The sequence below is a fragment of the Xiphophorus couchianus genome, chromosome 4 (assembly GCF_001444195.1).
Source record: "Xiphophorus couchianus chromosome 4, X_couchianus-1.0, whole genome shotgun sequence".
NCBI classification, from domain to species: domain Eukaryota; kingdom Metazoa; phylum Chordata; class Actinopteri; order Cyprinodontiformes; family Poeciliidae; genus Xiphophorus; species Xiphophorus couchianus.
Window position 1 is genome coordinate 1,577,403 of NC_040231.1, and position 15,408 is coordinate 1,592,810.

Genomic DNA, 15,408 nt, shown 5'->3' on the forward strand with positions numbered 1-15,408 from the left:
CGTGTGAGTCAGGGCGGTGTGCAGAGTCGGTGTCTCCTCTGTGCAGATGAGCGTGAAGGGAGCTGAACCGTGTTTGCAGATAAATGAAAGCTCCTGCAGTTTTTTTGGTTTTGGTTTGTTGCTCATCTCTCGGACTCTTCCTCAGCTCCTCCACCGCCGAAGCGAGCTCCCACCACCGCCCTGTCCATGCGCTCCAAGTCCATGACGTCAGAGCTGGAGGAACTCGGTAAGAGCTTCACGGTTTTCTGTTCAATGTTGGAAACGTGAGGGAGTGTATCTAACAGCACCTCTGTCCTTCCTCTGCTCCTCTTCCTCATTGGTTGACCTCTGTAGTGGATAAAGGTAAGCAGTCAGCACCTGCAGCTTCCCGCCTTGCAGCGCTGAATGAGGCTTTGCTTTGGTTTTGACTTGATGAAAGAAGGAAAATGCTCGCTCCTCCCTCCTCATCTCCTGCCCTCCATTCCCATCATGCATGGCGGTTTGACCTCTGCGCTCGTAAAGCTTGATATCGGTGTGCCGCTGCTGTTCCTGTTGTATCTCTGTGTGGTGAGGAAAAGCGCCGAGTCGCGCTGAGTCGGCAGACAGTCAGCGGATCGGAGACCAGAGGACGAGTCGGAGCGGAGGGCCGAGTCGGGGAGGGAAGGGTTAAACTCAGATGATAGCGTGTTGGTTTCCTGGTCTGAAACTGACGAGTCCTGCAGAGAGCTGCTCTGGTTTCATATTTATATTTTCATATTTCTGTTTCCTGCCGTCACATTTTGCTCCCGCTCATAAACAGATAGAGGCGATGAAGGTGAACCGTTTATTTTGCACAGTTTTAGGAGCTAATGATCAGATATGCTGGATTACACACACGCACTGCAAAAACAAAATCTTAGCAAATATTTTTAGTCTAGTTTCTGGTGCGAATGTCTCAACACACTTAAGATAAAACAAAACTAATTTACAAATAACTTTTCAGTAAGACACTGATATAAAATGACTAGTTCCTTTATAACAAGACATTTTCCCTGTTATAAGTGAAATAATCTGTTAATAATCTGATTGATTTAAAACAATCTCCTATGTCCTGCTGAAACGTTATTTGTAAATTAGTTTTGTCATATTTAAAATTCACAAAAATAAAAAATATTTGGTAGGATTTCATTTTTTTGCAGTTTCATGTTTGACCGACCCGAAGGAACAGGGTGGGTCGACTGGTGGTGATTAATTACTAAAATAATCTGTGTGAACAAAAAGGGCGGGGGGTGTATGTAAACCTGTGGTTTCTGCTGAAGGAATTCTGGGAGTTTTATGAAAGTTTAGGCAGGAAGGTTTTAATCATCAGATGTGACCTCTGGTTTTCTGAACATGAACTCTGAGATCCTGCAGGAGGAAATCTGGATGAACTCAACATGAAATCATTTGAATTTGTTTCCTGCTCTGAAGAATTGTTTTTTCTTCACCTCTTAAGCCACACTAAGGAAAAAGAAAGGTGGTAAGTTTCCCTTAGGCATGTTTGCTCTGGTTTTCTGTCCATTCTCCCGCCTCACCTCCCCGTCAACAACTAACAGTTTTTTTCTGATTTTGGTGTTTTCTTTCATTTGACTGACTCAGAGTGAAACCATGCAGTGTGTTTTTTGTCAACCTGCATGATTTACAAGCTGCTCTGAACGTCACCGTGGTTCAGATGTTGCATGATTAACTCTGGTAATGATGTCAAACTGAAACGTGTTGCTTGCTGAAAACCCCAGATGATCGAGAGTTTCTCCTCAGAAACAACCTGCAGGAGTCAGTGTGTGTTTGTGCAGTGTGTGTTTGTGCATGTGTGTTTTCAGTTTTCCGTGTCTTCTTGTCTTTTTGTGTGTTTTTCTTCCAGGAAATGTTTCACTCACAGATTGGTTTCCAGGGCAACCGTGCTGCATGTGGTCCAACTGGGAGACAGTTGAGACAGAGATGAAATGTGTATCTTTCTGCTGTCATTGATGGCCCTTTCCTCTGCTCTGTGTGTAGATGCGCAGAAGAAGAGGATTGTTTTCCAAGTGACTCTAAGTAATCACTCCCTTAATGCATGGAAGCTTCCTCCATCCTGCGCAGGCAGAGATCAGGGTCAGCATGGTCTGTCGCTGGATAAAGCATTCCAACCGTACTTTATTTCACATGAAGTTTTTACAAGGCAGTAAATTCATATCCGGTCCTCATCAGGTCTTAAAACCAGGAAAATGAAGTATTCATATAGCTCATAGATTTATTACACATGGTGATATTATGAAAAACCTTCTAAAAACTGATCCTCTTCTTGTTCTCCGATTATTAATCTTTTTGTTTCTGTATGTGAAGCAGCTTCTGGTTTCTCTCCACAGATTTTAAGCCTGAGTACATTTGAATTGGTATTACACCAGTTTTTGGTTTTTCTGCTTCTGATATTGAGTCGGATAAAATAAAGTTACTTTTGGAGTTCTGCAAGGCTGCGCTCTTGGTCCTCCTCTGTTCATCTGTCCTTAGATAAGAACACAAATCACTTTGTTTCCTTTGAGAGCCGCCAAAATCCTGTTAAAAACTTACCAAATATTACAGACTTTCATCAACTTTGACCTTTGACCTGGTGAGATGGAGCTCTGGGGTTTCTGGTCGTTTCTGACGTTGGACTGAATCTGCGGGTCGTTCAATCCTGGGAAGACTGAGAAGTTTTCCTCTTGGGAAAAACCTTCCTCTCTGCAGACTAATCTAACGGACCAATGATAGTTTAGAGATGACCTTTGACCCCTCCCAGGTTGCTGAGCAACAGTTGCTTCTCTGTGATCATTGCTCAGCTGTTACAGATTTGAAGCTGAGGTAAACTCAGCAGCAAACTGATTCCTTTTTCTGATGTAAATTGTCTCCTGTTAATTACTTTTGGTTTACTCAGTTTCCATCACAGCTTCTTCGTTGTGGTTTCATTTGTAGTGATTCTGTCGCTGCTTGTTGCTTGTGTGAGATGGTATTCAGCTCTTTGTAAGACCTGCTGAGGACCAGATGATCCCCAAATCAAATCCCGTAGAAATAAGGTTCAGTTCTTGCTTTTTTCTGGGACTTAGTTCTTCCAGCAGCAGAACCTTTTAGGAGGATTTTTACATGGGGAGGTTCAGTTCTGACAAATTTGTCGTTGACGCCCTTCCTGCGTCGCAAGCCTCAGAATAATACCAATAACGGCAAACTTGACAGACAAACATGCATTGCTCGTTTCCGTCTCTGAGGGAGCGTCCCTGAGACCTGGATGATGCTTCTGAGCCGGCTGTTTGGAAAAGCTTGCACGGCTTCCACGGCTGGGCATATTATCTCATCAAAGTCCTCATACCCTCCCCCTGCTCCCAGAAGAATTACCTTTCAACATTTACTCCAGTTTCATCTGCAGTTTTGGTGTGACAGCTCAGAGAGAGGGGCGCTGCGAATGACTGGCTTGTGTTTGGGCCGTAAGCTCCGGCCGTGCCTGCGGGTCCGGAGTCGTTCTGACTGCGTGTCGGTTCCGTTTGCAGATAAAGTGGAAGAGATGACGCACGCCCAGAAGAGCTCACCTGTGGACACGAAGATCGCCACCATCAAACCTCGGCCCTCCAGTCGCTGCTTGGTCACTCCCACTGACATGAATGTAAGAACTTCAACTCATTTACTGTATGGAGCAACAAACATGGAAACATGCTGGACTTCAGTCGTATGCAAGTCATCAGAGTAACCAAGTGTTTTACAGCCCTGAACTTGAATTATTGAAACCCGCCTCCATGTTTTAATCATGTAGAAAAGTAAAAATCCCAGAACATCCCAGTCCGGTTCTTTCCAGTCAGCCAGACTTTAACTTTTATTTGAGATTCTGAAACTTTTTCACTCATTTTCAAATCTGTTCTTGTACCAAACCACTGAAACATTTTAAATTTGAAAGATTGAAAAGTGGATTAAAAAGAACAAAGCAAACTCTCCCCAGAAGATGAAAAGTATCTAACAATGACATTTTAAGAAATTTGAATAAAAATAAAAAACATCAACCAAAGTTTTTATCCAGCAGATCATTGGCATCATTCAAGTTTTGCTACTTTTTGTTTTTTCGTTGATTAAATGAAAGAAATGGGAATTTAGTTTTTCCTCTGTGACCTGCTGCTGATTACAAATGAAATAAAATGTATTTTTCTAGTTATGCTGGTTCATCCTTTGAGTTTAGGATGAACTGGTCAGAGATTTGTTGCCAATTTCTGTAAATATTTGACCTGCTGATGCAGATTTTATTTGATTCTAGCTTCTTTTTAGGAATCTAATGTTATTGCTCAGCAGTGACGAACGGCGCAGACTAGCAGCTTAGCTGTGCTAACTCTAAAGCACTAACCATAAACATTAGTTCTGCTAATGCTAAAGCACTGCAGCAGCACAGTGGTTAGCAGACGTTGATGCTAAAGCGCTAATTTGAATTCAGATTCTTCAACCTTTACGCACCAATATAATGCTGACATCATAATTAGCTTGTTTTATTTTGTTCCCGGATGTTTATTATTTCACATGATGTCACTGGGAAAAACTATATGGATAATATGAGGAGAGGAAATAGAACTGCTTCAAAATAAGAGCATGAATATAAACGTCTAACTGCTTGAGGAATTCTTAGTAAAGAACCAAAACTTCAACACAAATTTTCAACTTTATTCAACTGGAAATTTACAAAACAGCCAAGAAAATGAGTGGTTTAGAATTTATCTGGAAAAATTAAATTAGGAGAAACTAAAAGTGCAAAATGTTTTTAAGGCTAGTTTCACTTTTACCATGTTAGTGGAAGTTCGTCCACCACATAACATTTAACTTCAGCCTTTCTGCTGTGAACAAGCTGTTTATTATTATTGTTTAAAAAGTAAAAACCAGTGAAAAACTTCTGCACTGAAGAGTGTTGTGGTTGATGTGACCTGGTAGAGGTTCAGCATGGTGCCTTCACTGACTGGGAAAGCAGCTGGAAATGGTCTGATCCCAGTCAGCGGAGCGTCCCTCAGCGCTTCTGGCTGCTAAACATAAAGAAATGAGGATAAATCCCTGGATTAGATTCTGCTAATGCCGCTTCTTAGAGGGCTGCAGAAAGAAACGTGTGTGTGTCTGTTTGTATCATAAACAACATTGTGATTTTCAGTCCATGTATCACGACCGCCAGGGAGTAGCAGTGGTGCCGCCCACTGTGCCGGGAGCCTACCTGGGGATCCCAGAGAAGGGCACCATGAGGAAGCAGAAGTCTATAGGTAGGACGCATGTGGAGCTGGTGTGTGGAGGCGTCGGCTCGCCCTGCATGTCCTTTAGCTTTCAGCTGGTCAGACTTTCCATCAGGGCTCAGAGGAACGACTCTGTGTGCCGCAGCAACTTTACAGCTAATTATAGATCAATTAAAATGATCCGGTCAGCAAAGCGTGCTGCCAGGCGGCAACACTTGAGGTCATGAGGCTGAAGCAGCCGGAGGAACGTCGGATTTCAAATGTATTGCAGCAAAGAAACATGACTATGCAAAGAGTAAATGTGTAGTTTCAAACTGATTAAATCAGATTATCTGATTGGATTAGCTCCTATTTACATCTACAATCCAGTTTAAATTCAGGAACAATGACATTCTCCTGCTGTTACTCCTGACTGAACAGAAAGAAAAGCAGCATCTTGAAAACATCAGACGTCGCTTCTTTTATGTGACATCAAACTGTTGTCATGTTACAACCATATTATATCCTTTATTTTAATTTAATTTTACATTTTTATTGTATTAGTTTATGTTATGAACCGACACAAAGGCAGAGCATGATGTTATGTTTGCTTTTCAAGTCGTAGTGACCAATGCAGAGAAAGAAAGGAGCTGCAGATTTATGATCCATCGTCAGAAAGTGGTTTTGTGTTTTCACCGCTTGTTCTCACCTACTGCTGCCTTTTATGCATTTGGATGTTTTTTAATTGCAAGGCATTTTGTCTTTATTTGGATTGCAATTCGATAACAGCTGCATGACCAAGTGATGTGTGCTGCCAGTCAGACCCCATCCGAGACAAAATATTTGGTTTAACAGACTAACCAACAGACTTGGTTTTAACAGTTCAACCCAAAGCTTGAACTCTGACCCCTGGGAGAGGACAACCAACAGGAACTTCATCTGTAATCCTGGTTTTTGGATTGTTTGAGCTCAAACTGGTGCAGAATCTGCGGCTGTTTCCCTCAAAATAAAGATTTCTCTTAACATTTAAAATTTAAGATCTAAAAGGATAAACTAGAGCTCACATCAGGAACAGTTAAAGAGATGGCAGCTTCTCTTGGGTCGTCACTTACTGGTTTCTCTGTGCTTCTTTCCCTTAAGGTACATCGGAGGATGATAAACAGGGACTCCTTACGCCTCCCCTGCTCAAGTTCTCCCGGAGCCTTTCGATGCCTGACACCTCAGAGGACATCCCGCCTCCCCCAGCGATTTCTCCCCCTTCACCACCTGCCTACAACTCAGCTCCCGGACCTACAGCCAAGAACTACGGCACCACTCGACCGAGCTTCACCCAGAACTCGCCTAATGCCGTGACGACCATAAGCCGGACCACAGATGTCGGCAGGTTACGGCGTGGATATTTCCGCCAGAGCTCTGAGCAGTTTGAGAGCACGCGCACTAGAGGGCGCACACCCGTACCCGAGAACCCTTACTCCGAAGTCGGCAATAAGACCCTATATGTGCCAGCGAAACCAGCTAGAAGGAAGGGAATGCTGGTGAAGCAGCCAAACGTTGAGGACAGTCCAGAGAAAACGTGTCATGTGCCATCTAGTCCCTCAGGCCCGGTTTCCATGCCCACCACACCTGTCGAAAGGACCTGCTCCTCCATCCCCATACCCACCATCATCGTTAAAGAACCTTCCACCAGCAGCAGTGGCAAAAGCAGCCAGGGTAGCAGCATGGAGATTGAGCCCACTACGCCAGAACATCCGCCTCTAACGCCCACCATTGGTGGGGGTGGAGGGTTGCGTCCTGAGGACCCGATGTCTCTTAACAACCCGTTTGCAGCAGCTATTGCCGGAGCGGTGCGCGACCGTGAGAAGAGACTTGAGGCGAAGAAGCACTCCATCGCTTTCCAGTCAATAGACATAGGAGATGATGAAATGAGTGGCCCTGCACCGACCCCTCGTCTTCGCCAGTCCAAGTCCATAGACGAAGGCATGTTCAGCAGCGATGAACGCCTCCGACGGATATTGGCTCCTCCTTCTACAGTGCAGCTTGGACCCCCTGTTGGTGGTGGCAGTGGAAATATGACAGATTTCAACACGCCTGAGCCCACAGTGGTCCGGGAGCCTCTGAACACTAGAACAGGCCAGTGTCCGAATCTGGACAGTCCAGTTAGTCTCCCAGCCACTCCTCCTAAGAGCCACTACAAGGCTAATGGGACCTACCTCCATCCTGTCACTGGTAAACCTTTGGACCCGAACTCTCCTCTGGCTCTGGCTTTGGCAGCTCGTGACCGGGCCATGAAAGAGCAACAGAACCACCCTCAGAATCAGCCAATAAATCCTCCTCAGGTTCAGCAAACCTCCAAGCACGAAGCCCAGTCCCTGCCACTTCAGCAGAGTCACAAACCGGACCTCAACCAACCGCTTTTTATTGACACCAAATTACGCTCGGGGATTGAGACCAGCTTCGCAGCAATCTCCTCGGCCACCATGGGGCGGCCGGGTCGAGGTGGCCTCCGGCGACAGATGACAGAGCAGAAGTATGAATCTGACGGCGCGCGGGCACAGCGGCAGCATCAGACCGTCGAGGAGAGAAAAAGCGCGCCAGCAATCGTGGCAGACTCGTCGCAGCCCAAGTCGACTGGACTGTTGATGGTCCACACGAGCACAGACACGACGAACAACAAGACGAACAACCAGGAGGTAGAGGTGCAGGAGAGCAACCGACCCTCTGAGCTGAAGGATCCTAACCAGCCTGACCCTCACAAAGTCCCAACCCTTTTGTCCAATCCTCAGCAAGCTGCCTCACGGAGAAGAAGTGTTCCTTTAGGAGAATCTTTGGAAGAACCAGTGAAACTGCCCTTCCGCATCCCCCCTCCACCGCTAGCATCAGTCGACATCGATGAGGAATTTGAATTTTCAGAGCCTCTTCCCCCACCGCTGGAGTTTGCAAACAGTATTGACATTCCTGACGACCAGGCCAGTGCCATGGCAGAGATGATTCAGCAACAGAGACGGAATGGAGGACCTGCTTTACCCCCTTACCATCCACACGCCCCTCCATCTGTCAGTGATCACCACAAACGCCTGTTAAACAACATGCCCCCCTCCTACCATCCAGCTCCATCTGATGCAGAGTCGGGGGTGGCGGATTCTGGCATCGAGGAGGTTGACAGCCGCAGCAGTGGAGATCCTCAGCACATGGAAACCACCAGCACTGTCTCCAGCATCTCCACCCTGTCATCAGAGGGAGGCTTCTGCGACAGCACTTTGGAGAGTCTCTACACCACCGCAGACGGACACGCCTTCCTGGTGGACCGGCCCCCTGTCCCACCCAAACCCAAGGGCAAGTCAGTCATCAACAGAACATCGCTTTATCATGACGCTCTCATTGAAGAGCCTCCTGAGTCTTATGGGTCGCCGCCTCAAGCGCCTCCCCCTCCCCCTTCATCTTCTGAGCCTCCTAGGACTCCTTCACAAAGGACATCCAAGCTGTGGGGCGATCAGCCCCCCGAGCTACGCAGCCCCCCATCCACGCCAGACTCCAAGAACACGGTGATTACTGAGCTCAGCTCCATCCTGCAGCACATGAATCGCGACAGGCCGACCAAGCCAGGAGACGGCCTCGACTCCCCCACTGCGACCAGAGGGGGCTTCACGTCCAGGTACCAGATATTCACGCCTTAAAATCCTTCTGCCAGAATATGTGACGGTTTGAACTTCAACATTTGTCGTTGAGAATTACTGAGTCTGTCAGGAGTCTGGGACGCCCAGCTTGAGTGATCGGTTTGTCTTTTGGAGGCTGGATAGTTTGGTTATTTGCTTTCTTACTCAGGTTGGTGTTTGTTGCTTTCAGCAAAGAAATTCAGCTAAAGAAATAATGTTTGTGGGTTGAGATAAGAAACTCTTTCTGAATTCAGTATTAGCTTAACTGAGATGTTGCTTGAATTAACGAGAAGACTTCAAGGTTTACTCGCTTGAAATCTTCGTCAGTCAGATCAGAACCAATCGTAAGTCAGTTCTCGTGGGTTTTGGGATGGATTTAAGAAAGAACTCTTATTTTTTCCTTCATGTTTCATTGCAATGGCTAAAATAAGTAATGAACACAAGAACTGTCTCCACGATGGATGAAAAGTTGGAACGATGCAGGGAAGAAGTATCAAACTCACTTTGTGGGAAAGTCTCTGTTGGTAATGAGACGATTTCTTCTGAATAGAGAAACCAGTCAGATGTTACTCAGGTGTGATTTTGACCCAGTCTTCATATATTGAAGAGTCAGGGGTTCTTTCTATACTCGCTGATCTTCACGCCTTTCCAGTGCTGAATGTAATGATAATTATCTGACTTGCCATAAATAATCAAAAAGTGTTGATGTCCTTCTGCTTTGAGTTCAAACTTCACTGATTCGTCTGTCCAACTACTGAGAAAAAAATGTTATTCTTTCCAAATTAACAAGGTTTTATTGAAAACCTTTGTTTCAAATAAGCAACTTTTCTATAGTTTCTTGGATTAAACAAGTTCCATCAGATTTCTTACAGGCTTAGCAGCACAAACTAACTTTTATTACATTCCATGTAATTCTCCACAAAATGAGATTGTAATACATTTGTGATGTATTGTGCAGACTTGGGCCTTTCCAGAGATTTTAAATTGAGCATAAGTCATTGACTCAGCCTTTTTAGCACTTTTACTTCCATTCTCGGAAACCAATTAAGCTTTTTCTTGGCTTTGTGTTTCAGACTATTGCTTTGCTTGGACATTTTCATTTCATCTTCAGATTCATATCAAAATGTTCCAGCACATTTCTCCATTCATGCTTCCTTCCTTTCTTCCACAAATCATCAAATCCCAAAGGCTCTGTGAACTCTGACCCTCAGTTCTTCCCATTGATTTTCTATAGGCTTCGGTTCAGGCGATTGGCTGCTCTAGCTGCTGTTTTTCTTTCTTTATCTTTTCTATCCTCATTTCATCTGTTAAATGGCAGCAGATTGTCTCCCATAATGTCTCAGTATTTTGGTCCATTCAGTTATAGAAAGTGTCGGTACTTAATGCACTAAGACAACCCAAACCACGATGTTCCCAGATCTGACTTTTTGCAGGATGTGTTTGGGATGACATGCAGAACCATTTTACACCGTGGTGTGTTCAATGACTTCCAAAAAGGTCGTCTTTGGCACAAACCCACCAGGGGATGGCAAAGTTCGCTACGTCACAACTGACTTTGCAAACTTCCGTCTCCTCTTTAGCACAATAACTCTTTTTCGGAGCATAAGATCGTTTTTCCAAACTGAGGACTAAGTTTTGAATTTTGCTGTTTCCAAAAACTTTTTCTAGTGTGATACTTCAAAATGTAAAACCTGTTGAAGTTACACGGCTGATGCCCTCATTAAAATATTTAAATAGAGTAAAACATAAATATGTTCAGTATTTATTTACCCACTGTAACAGTTTGTTATGGCGTTGCTCGTGTGTTGAGCCTAACGGTGCTGACCTTTAAACTCTGGCATTTAAAGTTAGCATAGTTAGCATGATGTGAACCTCTGTTCTCTGTAGAACATCAGTCCTTACGTCTCTGTGCTTCACTTTTATTCTCCTCTCTATTCCTGAAACGATTGAGTCGTCGTCCTGCGGTAACGACTTCCACACTAAAGGTTGTTGTTGTTTTTCTGACCAGTAACATGTAGGAATGTTGCGTTCACTGGTCAAGTAAAAGTCTGACTTCAAGCTTAATGTTTGTTCTGTTGAACAATTTTGAAATTGTTGTAAACAGAAGTTGACCTGAGCATTTGTAAAAATATTTGTGTGGATTTGCAAGAATATATTTAAAAAAGAAAAGACATAAAATTCGGAGACGCTACAGAATGTTTAGTTTTCGCACCAAATTGGAATTAAATGTGTTTGATAAATATATGGGTTCAGGATTATTTAAATATCTCAACAATTAAATCTATAGTTAAATAAATTCTGTGATAAATTCATTAATTCAAATGAATTTTTATTTTAATTCACTAAGGTTGCAGGATTTCTTCATCATTACATAACGTCCAAACCGCTCTGAGCTTCGGCCGCTGAGGAAATCCATGAGAAAATTCATAACTCACATTATTTAGACTCAAAATGTACTAAATTAATTCAGTGTTACTGAATTCAGTAGTAAAACAAATTCTATGACTTGTACATTATCTATGTGTTTGGTTTAAATTTTAAGTATTTATTCACACATTAAAGCATTCACAGGATTTATTTTGATAGTGTCACTTATAGAGCTCCATACAGATTAGAGGCTGTAACTGATGAATCGATGAGATGAAATTTGGGTTGAATTAAAATGTCACTTTTCTTTATCAACTATTTGTTATGAATGAAGCAAATACAGCTAAAATTGACATGTTGAACTTGGTTTATTTAGAAAAGTAAACGTTTCTTCCTGTTGATCTTTTTAAATGGTTCTGATCCATAATCCTCTGGGTTTTCTGAAGATGCTTTAGAGATCTTTTGGGGGGAATCAGGTTTCCAGTCTGGAGTAAATGTGGAGACATGATGATGAATCAGCTCAGTTTGTGGTTTTAACTCCCCTCTCCCCCAGCATGTGAGACAGGAATAAAAAGCTCCATCAATAATTCACGTTTCACATCCATTTTGAATGAACAATCCCACTGCTGAGAGAAAAGGGGATGCTAGCGCTCAGGTTCTCTGGGATCATGTTTGTCCTCCTTCATGTTTCCATCCTCTGATGTTCCTGTTTGTGTCTGTTGACGTTTCCTCCTTTTACTCATTTTCAGCTCCTGTCTCCTCATCTTCATTTCCCCCAGTGTCCTGTTGTCCCTTCACTTCTTCTTCTTCTTCCTTCATGCTCCCCAGTGTGTCCCACCTCCACAGGTAGGTCCCAGCAGCTGCTCGGCGCGTTTCTTCATGTTGTTCATGTCCAGATGCTCCACTGAGTTCACAGTTTAAAGTGTAAAAACAAAAGTTCACAATGAACTTAATGCAAACACACAAAGTGAAATAAGTACTGACACCTTCACTGGTTTTCTATTTAAAAATGCTGTTGACATTAAATCTTCACCAGATTCACAATCATAGAGGGTCAGAAATGTAGGGTTTGTGTAATAGCAAGAGAAAAGTCAGTGGTGGACACTCATAGCTAAAAGGTTAGCTGTGCTAACCCTAAAGCACAAATCACAAACAGTAGTTTCACTAATGCGCTATTTAGTGCAAGCTAATTCTAAAGAGCTAAAGCTAAAGTTCAGCCATGTTGAATCCCACCGTGTGTCAGTCTCACAACATGTTACTATAACATTACACCTTTAACATGGTAAAGTTTGTTATTCACACCTGGCTGTTTGTTTTCCGCTTCAGGAAGTGATTCATTCTTCCACTTTTATAATTGTTGAGTTTTTCTGGCTCTGTTGTTGATTTTGCCTCATTGATCAGAGTAGAGCTTTGGTCATAAAACACAAAAACATCAGTAGAGTTTATTTGAGGAAATAGAACTGCTGCGTAAACAGTCTTCACCCACTTCAAAATAAGAGCATGAATATAAACGTCTAACTACTTGAAGAATTTTTCAAAGTCGAAACCAGAACTTTAACTCAGCTGAAAGTTTAAAACAGCCAAGTAAATTAAAGCTTAAGAATTTATTCAGAAAAATGTATTTAGTGGAAGCTAAGTGTGCTAAATGTTTTCAAAGTTAGCGAAAAGTTAAGCTAAAACGTAAAATTAGCTCTGTTATTAGCGCATTTGCAGAAGCGTACCTACACTGGGAAAGTATTTAATGCTCTCACTGAAAAGAGTTTAATAATCGGTTTTCTCGTGGTTGTTGGTGATGGCAGCTATCAGATCCTTCCTGTGGGGAGAAACTCGCTGCATTCATTGAAAATGTTTGAATTTGGTCTAAATTTCTGTCCTCATGCCTTCTTTATTTTCCTTGGCCGTGTTTTGGGTCCCTGGATCCATCCAGTTTCATCTTCACCATCCTGGTAAATGGCAGCAGATTCTTACTACGGATGCTGCATTATTGGGGAAAAAACTTTCATGCTTATTTTTAGCTTAAATTCCAGTTTTAGACAAAAACATAATTTTCAGTTTTTCAGATTAAGAAAACTTAATTTGGCCCTAATTTAGCTCCGTAGAGGTTTCCCTCAGTGTAAATGCACAGGTAGAGCCCATTGGATGTGTAATAATACCTGTGCTGTAAGTTCTGTTCTCTCTGTGGTGAATCTCATTCGGACCAAACCGGTCCGTGTTTTCAGCTCATCCTCCCAGTCCGTTCCTCTGCCTGTAATCTCGTATTTTTGGATCCAGTTTGTCGTGTCATTTCGCTCTCCGGGATGCTGCGGGGGTCTCAGATTACCTGCCCCTGTGCTGTGGGGCTTCACGTTGCCGTGGCGAGGGTTGCCAGGCAGCAGGATGAGGTTGTAGGGGGGCGGGGGGAGTCATGTGCAGAGGGAGAGACGGATCCGTGAACCGTCAAACAGATGGCGACAGAGACGCACGGATCGCGGCTGCTTTCACACCGAGCCGCTCTGACATCACTGCAGGCCTCAAAGCTCTCATCAGCCGCTCTCCTCCATCGCTCTGTCGCTCCTCCATCGCTCTGTCGCTCCTCCATCGTTCTGTCGCTCCTCCATCGTTCTGTCGCTCCTCCATCGTTCTGTCGCTCCTCCATCGTTCTGTCGCTCCTCCATCGTTCTGTCGCTCCTCCATCGTTCTGTCGCTCCCTTCCCACCACGTTTCTGCCCCGAGTCGCTCCGGTAGACGAAGTTTCTGAGCCTTTTCTTCTTCTTTTGTTTTTATCGCTCGTCTTTTTGCCTCTCAGATTAAATGTGCGTTGGTTGTGGCTGTGGATAAAAATGGTTGCCTGGCAACCGGCTGATGAGAGCAGCCTTGAGGCCTGCAGTGATGTCAGAGCGAGTTGGGGGAGGTGTGTGTGTGTGTGTGTGTGTGTGTGTGTGTGTGTGTGGGTGGGTGTGGGTGTGTGTGTGTGTGTGTGTGTAAGGATGGCATGCTGAGTTCATCTTCATCTCTTGCAGCTCACGTGCCGCGTTTCTGCTTTAGTAGGTCACCGTTATGTAACCCTAACCCGTGCATGTGTGTGTGAGTGTGTGTGTGTGTGTGTGTGTGTGTGTGTGTGTGTGAGAGAGAGTGTGTGCTATAAATAAGAGGTGTGCTGCTGCTAGTGTGACCCCTACATGAAGGAGCCGATAAGTGAGCGCTGAAGACGAGATCTACCATCAGATATCAGCTCCGCTCAGATGACCAAGAGTAAACTGTGTGTGTGTGTGTGTGTGGGCGTGTGTGTGTGTGTGTGATTCTGCTGCTGATTTCTGAAGGATTTTATCAGCCTTAAAGACGACGGTGTCAGAAACTGATGGTTTTATTAATTATCTGACGAGTATTTTAAACTCAGCCCATAGAAACATGAACCGGGTCGTTGGGTTTTAATCTGTTTAGAAACTGGAGCAGCAAACAGTTTTTATTTGCTTTTAAAATTCAGTTGTTTTCATTCTCTCACCATTTTGATGATTTTAGAAACATTCTGTTCTAATGGATTGATTTCACAATATTTATTGATTTTATTTTATTGTTTAAATGTTTCATGTTTTTCTGCTTTCATTTATTTCTGTTATAACATCAAAGTGGATCTGAGTTCAAATAACAGTAAATAATGAAATAGTAGAGTAGTAGGAGAAGAAAGTGAGGTAAAAGTTCAGTTTGTCCTCCTGCAGTCGTCAGGGGAACGATCCCAAACTGCTCCAGGAAAATATAAAACTTCTGGAATGTTTTTCCTGAAAACATGAAAATATTTTGACTGTTTAAAATCTGGAGAAGAAAATTCAGAGCAACCTGAACGCTCTGATGTTTTTTAAACGATTTTCACACTTAATGGTTTTTCCTTCCAACACCGGAGAAACAATCAGTTCAATAAATCAATAAAAAACTGACATTAATATCATTAATGCTGGTGATGATCGATTCATTTCATTTATTCTGTTTAGCTTCATGTCCTAAAATATGCTCAATTTAAAGAAAGAGAAACATTTCTGACTTTTGCTCTAGTAAATATTGTTAAACTCTAAAATATTTAAAATGTAAATTTCTGCATAAAACAATTCCATTTGTGTTTAGTTAGTTTATATTTTTATGCATACAGAAGGAAGTGAGTTTTCTTGTTCCAACCTGCGTTCAGTGTTTTATTTTTTTATCTGTTCAGATCTTTAAACTGACTGTTTTATCTGTGAAGATAA

General features: G+C 43.2%; 1 protein-coding gene and 1 long non-coding RNA gene across 8 annotated transcripts in view; one reads left to right on the forward strand and one right to left on the reverse strand.

The window, feature by feature from the left end:
• Positions 1–15,408, forward strand: part of LOC114143663 (SH3 and multiple ankyrin repeat domains protein 2) — a 187,670-nt gene that overhangs the window by 164,868 nt on the left and 7,394 nt on the right. Inside the window, exons 19-25 of one of the 7 annotated variants that reach the window (XM_028015920.1) lie at positions 146–226; positions 334–342; positions 1,454–1,477; positions 1,993–2,031; positions 3,495–3,607; positions 5,120–5,225; positions 6,315–8,826. In XM_028015920.1, the coding sequence (XP_027871721.1) occupies positions 146–226; positions 334–342; positions 1,454–1,477; positions 1,993–2,031; positions 3,495–3,607; positions 5,120–5,225; positions 6,315–8,826 (2,884 nt within the window). The remainder of the gene's footprint in view (positions 1–145; positions 227–333; positions 343–1,453; positions 1,478–1,992; positions 2,032–3,494; positions 3,608–5,119; positions 5,226–6,314; positions 8,827–15,408) is intronic. The other 6 variants (XM_028015922.1, XM_028015924.1, XM_028015921.1 and 3 more) reach the window with 6 other exon arrangements.
• Positions 11,384–14,459, reverse strand: LOC114143713 (uncharacterized). The gene is made up of 2 exons (XR_003595299.1): positions 13,348–14,459; positions 11,384–12,098 (listed from the first exon to the last, which is right to left on the reverse strand). It is a non-coding gene; the product is annotated as an uncharacterized LOC114143713 (long non-coding RNA).